Source organism: Colius striatus, chromosome 1, assembly GCF_028858725.1.
Source record: "Colius striatus isolate bColStr4 chromosome 1, bColStr4.1.hap1, whole genome shotgun sequence".
Lineage (NCBI taxonomy): Eukaryota > Metazoa > Chordata > Aves > Coliiformes > Coliidae > Colius > Colius striatus.
The window spans coordinates 170,326,896-170,334,852 of NC_084759.1; the positions used below are offsets into that span (position 1 = coordinate 170,326,896).

The 7,957-nt window shown below is 44.3% G+C and overlaps 1 protein-coding gene across 1 annotated transcript; it reads left to right on the forward strand.

The window, feature by feature from the left end:
- Positions 1-5,257: 5,257 nt before the first annotated feature.
- On the forward strand, positions 5,258-7,387 carry IL22 (interleukin 22). Its single transcript, XM_010206059.1, has 5 exons — positions 5,258-5,455; positions 6,272-6,337; positions 6,434-6,577; positions 6,797-6,862; positions 7,274-7,387. The coding sequence occupies exons 1-5, from the start codon at positions 5,258-5,260 to the stop codon at positions 7,385-7,387; spliced, it is 588 nt and encodes a 195-aa protein (XP_010204361.1).
- The last annotated feature ends 570 nt before the right edge of the window (positions 7,388-7,957 follow it).

Consider the following 7,957-nt stretch of genomic DNA (forward strand, 5'->3'; position numbering starts at 1 on the left):
TTGAGAATTGCCAAAGTGCAAGGAGGGCTTAGTTACTGCTTATGATCCTGGACAAAACAGAGCAGGCTACTCGGCTTGGGGAAGAAAACAGAAAATAATTTAATCCAACACCAACTAAAGAATAACCATAAAAACCCAAAACATAACCAACACAAAACAACACAGTGTGATGAAGACCACAACCAGCCCTTTAAGACCACTTCCTCCCCACCCCTCCCTCTTCCCAGGCTCAGAGCCCTGATCCCGGTGTCTTTATCTTCTCCCCCACTAAACGGCTCGGGGGGCAGGGAATGAGGGTTTCAGTCAGTCTATTCCTGATAGCTTCTGCCATTTGTCTCTCCCCAGGGCAGGCAGCCTCCGCACCCGTCCTCCCTGCTCTTCTGTGGGGTCCCTCAAACACCTGGCAGCCCTGCACAGGCCGCTCTGACGTGTGTCCATCCCAAAGGCTGCAGCTCCTCTCTGCCTCTCGTGTGGGGCTGCTCTGCAGTGTGCAGCTCTCCAGCACGGCCTGCGCCATGGCCGTCTCCTCACACAGTCTCTCGCCCATCTGAGTGCACTCACATGGAGCTGCTGATGGCTCTTAGGCCTGCCATTGCCCTCCATGTGTTGCAGGGGTACAGCCTGTGCTCTCAACGTGGCTTGCAGAAGGGTTTCCGGTCTGGCACCCTCTCTTCTTTCCTCCTCCTCTGACTGTGGGATCCACATGGTCGCCTCTGTCTTGTACCACTCTTAGACCTCCTCCCAAGCACTTCAAATTCCTGTTCCTAAATAGTGATGGCAGAGGTGCCAGATTGGCCCACCTGGGCTGTAGGTGGATCTGAACCCAAGAGCCGGGGGGAAGTCCAAGAACTTTTTACCAGGTCTTCACTGCAACTGGCTCCCCTTGTTACCAAGCAAAAGTGGCTCCTTGCTAAACCATGATGATGGTCCTCTTTTCCAGTCTCTGTGTTTGATATCATTTCCTCCATGGGAAATGAATCCCTTCTGCCATTCCTGATAACCATGCCCAGAAGACTCTTGCCTGTGTATTGTTCAGACATAATGAAGATCTGAATTACAATTTTCAAGAAGAATCAGCTTCCATTACTGATGTTTTCATTGCTGGGCAGAAATCTGACTCAAATAAGGCTTCACTCGAGCTTGAGCTGAAACATTTAAAAGCTTGCTTTAATCTTTTCAAGCTTGAAAGTCTGGGCAAAAGCCTAGAAGAACTGGGATAAAATGCTATGAATTCTCTCTCAAATGAGTTGGAGCAAAATGAAGAAGATAAGCATGACCTGAAAGTTGAGAATGTTTCCATATACATTGTATGTTCAGCTTTAGACATTTTGTGACACGTGGCCCATTCATACAGATGTTTTAGGGGGAAGAATTTCATCGCCAGGCAAAAGACCCAAGAGAACAATACACAGGCTCAGTCTTCCACATGCCTACTCTTGAGAATGTTTCCAGCCCAGTGTTGGAACCCGAGACTGTGTCTAACAAGGCAAAGCTCAATAACGTTTCTGTGTGCCCGCATGCTGGTGGTGATAGACAACAGCTGAACATCAAAGTACAGTATTGGTTATTAACCTGTGGCCTCATTCAAAGTATGAAGGAAGTGTCTGTGGCTTTTGAGGCAGATATGATGTAGAGTTCCAGCCCTCCTCAAAAAATCCTCTGCCTTCAATATGGGTCAAGAAGTCATTGTCGAGAATATTCAACCGCTATGGTTTCCTAACAAATTAGGGAAACTGCATGTCATCACGCTTTAAAAGTTAATTGGTGAGGTTAGCAGTAGGATGGACATTTAACTCTTGGGAAGGCACCAGTGAGAAAGTGTGATCAGTGAACAATTTTAAAAAATATTATTAAACTTCATTACACTTAAGAAACAATGCACAGAAGTTCAGTTCAGAGAAGTACTTTAGAGAAGTTCAGAGGTCTTTGGTTAGAGCAGGTATATTTTCATGCGGGAATTTGTATTTTAAAGTGTTACTAGCCTTAAACATAAAAAATATCATTAAACCTAGAAAAAGAAAAAATAAAAAGGAAAATTACCTTTTTTTACCAAACAGTCCCCCCCCTCATCTTGGAGAGGTTTTTTTAGGGTTTCAGTTTTGTTAGGTTTTTTGGTTGTTTTCAAGACAATATTGTGTTATGAAGAAAAAGCTTGGTACTATCACGTATCGTAAGGTACTATTAGTTCAGGCTCAAGGAGAAATTACTAAATTGCAAGTTTCTGTACCATTTGCTAGAATGTCTGACCATGTTAACCTAGGAAAGAGTGAGAAAGACTGTTCCTTTAAGACACATTCTTCAGATGTGGTTTTTTTGCTTTAAAAAGTGGAAAAAGTGAGACCCACCAGTGATGGTTTCAGCTACCATGTTTTAAATCACGTGCTGCTTTCCTCCCACTGATCTCTTCTGCCAGCTCCATAGTTCTGTTCAGCCTGTTTGGGGAGGGGTGTCTAAACAAGTGGTTTCCTGGCCTTATTTTTCAGAAGATTATTTTATTTCCTTATTATTTCTTTGGAAGAAAGAGAAACTCTTTCTCAATTGTAGCAGAAAACTTTCCAATTCCTTCCTCCTTCTCTGGACTTCAGCTGAAGATTACAGTAGGATCCCGCAGTAGCACAGATTTTTAACCCCATCTTTCTGTAGGATGTGTGCTGCATGTGTATCTCCCATCCAGGGTGTGGTGAGCTAGTCAAAACAAGAGGTAGCTGTGACTAGTCACATATCTCAAAGAGATATGCCTCCCATTCCCACAGATTGGTACTACTGTTATGAGATTATATTGAAGAAGGATGTGGACTATACTCACAGCAAGCTAGAAGGATGAAAGAGAGGTTGTTAGAAGGCACAACTACAAACCAAAGGTTAAATAATGTGAAGGGTTTTGGGATGTAATAAAAATGGCATTTGTGAAATACAAATTAATGAACTTACAAAATGCATTTTGGCATTTCAGTTTCTGGAAAATAAAGGTGAACACTAGAGGTAGGGAGGTAAATGAAATGGTTAAGATAAAGGTTTTTAAAGCCTCAGAAGGAGCACAGCCAAACTGAGAGGTGGCTAACAATATAGATGGGAGAAAGAGAGCCTTATCAAGACTAACAACGTTTTCTATGTTTTCGATGTCTCAGTGTATGATTTCCAATACTAGAAAAAGCAGAAGAGATCCTGTAATAACTGCAGAAAAGAGAGCAGAAGACAGATTCTTGTCCCTCTGCCAGATGTTGTTTAAATATCCATCCAGAGGTGTGAGAAGCCTGGGATCAGGTAGGCTCATCACCAGGGTGCGAGTGGGCACAGCACGTACTTACCTGGGTCATGGACCCTTTCCATGAGATTGAAGCCACAAGAAGAGGTCAGGCAAGCTGGATCCATGTCTGACAAGGGTAAGTGACCAAAGTGATGGTGGAGAAGTGTGATATGCCAGAAGGGAGAAGGACAGAGGGGTCTAGACCAGAGAGGGCCAGTTCACAGCTTTTGTTCTGAGTTTGGGACTACTGTTCTGGATGAACTGGTGCAGAAGTGCAAGAAGCCTCGGTTAGAGGCAGACTTTGGTTATCACACTGTTTAATACTGGGAGAGGAGTTCATAGGAATGCACCTGAGGAGAGGTCAATCCTTCAAAAAAAGCCTCTGTCTGGATTTCTCCCAGTTTGGTCTTTAATGTCTATCTTTTGGCTAAGTGTAACAGCCTATTAGCCTGGCAAATTAAAAGTTCATGGAAAAGAGCTTATAAACACGTTCTTGAATAGTTTTGTGATGTATCTGGGTTGTGAACTAGGTTGTTGAGATCCTGGGTCCAGGCTTGCTCTCTGCTGTTTCTGCAGCTGGGATGCTGTGGTAGGCTGGGCATGGAATTTGGTGCCCGAGAGGAACACAGAAAGGGACATGGTTATGATGGCTCCCGGGTGAGGGGGTGTGGGTTTAAAGTCACACCGCTGTGCAAATCTGATGTGGCATGTATCTGACAGTGACTGAGGCAGGGCTGAGGTACGGAGAGATACATTTGTGCTGCGGATGCATGAGGGGAGGCTAAAGCATAAACCTGGTGCCAGACAGCCTTTAGCTGCTTCCTTTCAGGTATAAGCACAAAAAACCTGGGCATGTCAGCCCATGGGATAAGGCTGATTATGGCTTTTATCCCAAAAATCTCAACAACCAGGCATGAAGCCCAGCCTCAGGAGTGCCCCTGTTCTCATTCAGAGTCAGAGCTGGAGCCTTGGTTTGCCAGGTCAATTTCTCAAATTTGCCACCAGTGTCGCCTGTGGGTATTAGAGAACCAGGAGTTTGTACCAATTCTGTGACCTCAGGCATTACCACCTCAGTTGAGTTGCAAATTACTCTCTTTAGAGGGCACAATTTCCATTTTGCACCCTGCTTAATATTTCAGATTGAAGGTGCAGGAACACAGAAATCACCTGGATAAGAAAGTGCATGACCACAGCTCTGGTCATGACACTCAGCTGCAGCCTGGAATGTCAATAATGTTTTTGAGAATGTGAATTTGGAGATCAGGGATGTGATAAATGCAGCTTTATTCCTACACAGCTCCTGATCTCTGAGAGGAGTGCACAGTGATGGGCAGATGGCCGGTCACTGCAGTAGGCCATTGTGTGAGAAAGGCTACTGGCAGACTAGGAACTGCATAGGTGGTCAGTGCTTTGGGTCTGGTGCAGCCTCTGGCCAGTGTATACCAGACAGCACCAGCAGAGCACAAGTCTTTTACCACAGAAAACGAGCAAATAGGTATGTAAGTTACATTATCTGCCATCAAGTTACCAACACAATTAGTGTGTTACAATCAGGACAGGAGGCACAAACCTATACATTTCTCACATATCTTTATGCAAAAAGGATTCAGGATTCCTGCCCTGGTAAATGCCCCTGCTATGCCTCGCATTAAAATTTGGTTTATTTTATAAGAAACTAAACAGTACAATGGCCTTGAAGTTGGATTTGTGGGTTTTGTAGTGGTTAGGTAGTTCTCAGAAGAGGATACTGGAAAGTAAGAGACTTGCTGATGTCATTTTTATTTTACCACTAGTACCCCCCTCAAAAAAAAAAAGCTGAGAGAGATGTTGGTGGCCCTATATAAGGCACCTCACCTCCTGCAGAGTACATCAAGAATCACAGAAAAGGTAAGGCTTGCAGCCTTTGTGCCTCCCTCACTTTGCCTTGCCTCTCCCTGATGCTAACACTTCTCTCTCTCATCAGTGCTGTAGCTGCAACCTGCTGAGACAGACAACTTTGGATCGTGAGCCATGGCCTCCCTGCGGACTTTGACCAAAAGCTTCTCAGGATGGGTCTTCTGCTGCTGCTGTTGCTGCCTACCTCTTCTTCTCACCAGCCCTGTGCCTCCGAAAGGGGTGGCTTCTACCTCTCATCATGTCTGCAGGCTCAGGGAGATCAACTTTCAGCAGCCCTACATCAGGAATCGCACCTACACCTTGGCTAAACTGGTACAGTAACCCATATATCCTTAATGGTGGGATCTGAGGACACCCCCTTCTGCCAATGCACTGGCTTCTTGTCTTCAGCATTCTTCTCTCTTTCTCATGCCTTTGTACAGAAAAAAATGCCCATGTATTTGTAAAAAGGCAGAGCTGGGGTGTGTGGTGCAGGTTTGTGCCTACTGGTTGCTGGCAGAAGCTGCTGCCTCTCCTCCTCCTGCTCCAGAGGGCAAAGGCAGCCCCTGGCACAGCATAGCATAGCACAGCACAGCACAGCACATCCTTTTCTAGCAGCTGCTGGTATACTGGGAGAACCGTGAAACATGAGCTTAAATTTCTCTGTTTGCCCAGTCCGTTTGGAGCTGGGCCTGCCTATGGCTCCAGCCATGGCCAGGGAGCTCCCAAAGGCATCTTACAGTCCTCTACTTGGGCATCTTTCTTGACTGCTCTGGGCATGGGTGAGTCCCTCCTGGTGCACACCATGGAGTGCTGCAGCACCTCCCGGCAGTGCTGTGAGCACCGTGAAGTTGGCCACCTGCGGCATCTGATTGAGTCATCGTAACCACCACAAGATCTGATGTTTAAGAGGGGGATAGGAATTCAGACTTCTGCTGATTTATTGGCCAGTAACACTGACCTTGAATCTCAGCCAGTTAAGGGAAGAAACAAACACAATGTCCAAGCTTATCTACCTGTAACAGACTGTCTATGATGTCCACTCCCTCATTTCACCTGCACTACTATTGATGAAAACCTGGGGGTTCATTGTTAATTTTTAGGTAAGATTGCCATCCCCACCTGACCTTTCCTGTTTTAACCTCTCAGGCCAGGGTATCTGACCAGGACACAGACAACAGGTTCATTGGGCAGCAGCTCTATGTTAATGTTAAGGTAAGCCCTGCACCAGGAGGCTGCTCTTTGCAACCCTCTGCAGCACTCATTGATCTCTTGCCACGATTTAACGTGACCTCTTACTTGCATACATAGGAAAACAACCGGTGCTACATGATGAAGAGGATTGCGGAGATTGTAGTGGAAGATGTTCTCCTCACCGAGGCCAAGGAGCAGTACCCGCACGCCGAGGAGGTGGCACAGTTCTTCGCATCCCTGACCTCAGAGCTGAGCAGATGTGTGAGTAGTGTTGGATTCCTTTCCCTTCTCTGAGTTGTGACTCTTGTCGCTGCTGCTGAATCTCTGAATGCCGCAAACAGTGGCAAAAGGCAGTGATATGAAAGGAAATCTCAGATCAAAGATATCAAACTCGAGGTTGATAGAAAGGTTTGAAAAAGAAAGAAAGCACATTGTTTCATACAGCTGACAATGTTATGTCTGGATGTTTTCTTCTTTCAGAAATTCTCAGGACACAGAGAGCACATTGAGAAGAACCTGGAAGAAATGAAGATTAAAATGAAACAGGTACGTATTTTTCTAACACTTAAAAAGAGCAGTTCCAAACTCCAATTGTTTAGTTGCATTAAGGCTAACCTAATCATAAGACAAATTATGGAGATTATTTAGGAGGTAAAGCCTGCAGGGGCATCAAAAAGGAGATCATAGCGATATTTCCACTTCCCACCCTCCTTCATTTGCCCTGTTAACTCTTTGGACACGTTATGGTGGTTTGAAACTTTGGAAGACAGATTGCAGGTAACTGCATATGCTAGATTAGATTTGAACATGCTAATTTATATCTATGCTGTAGTGACTCTAATAGAACTATTTGAGAGAATATAGAGAGTAAGTTCTCTACTCAGTCTCTGTGATGAGTATAATTGGATTTTTTTTGAGAAATAAAGAGACACTAAAACACATTCTGCTCTTTCCTAGTTGGGAGAGAATGGAAAGACTAAAGCCATCGGAGAACTGGATTTGCTGTTTGACTACATGGAAAATGCCTGTACTGATGCCCCAAGGAAGAGAGGCAACAAGAAGAGAAACTGAAAGAATCTCAGATTAGGCTTGAAGGGATGTCTCCGAAAAACTCTTGCTATAACTGAAATTGGCTATTGTGGAACAGCATCCCTCATATTTTTCACTTGAGCCAAAAATAGCAAACTAAGTGGGCGCAGATAGGACACATATTGCTGCCTTCTTTGAAAATGAAAACTCCAGGATAGTGTTTGCAGCTCCATTTTAACACAAGGCATTAGTTATTTTCAAAGGCATACTCCTGTCCTCCTCATCTCCATAGGAATAAGGCAGCTCTCTGTATTTTATATGCTGAGATTTGACACCTATGAATCAGCAGATAGGCAGTGATACCTACCTAGGCTGTTTTGAGCCTTTTACATGGAAATCTCTTTTGTGTATGTTGCCCCCTTCTGACGTTTACCTGAAAAGCTGGTATTTCAGAATTATTTGTCGTCATTCATATTTAATGGTAACTTATTTTAAGGTAATAATTATACAATACTTTTATTTATATAGATTCATTGAAAAATATCCAAGGGAATGTATTTATGAAACTTGTAGCCAAGGGTTTTAAGTAAACTATGAAATTAAAACTGCTTG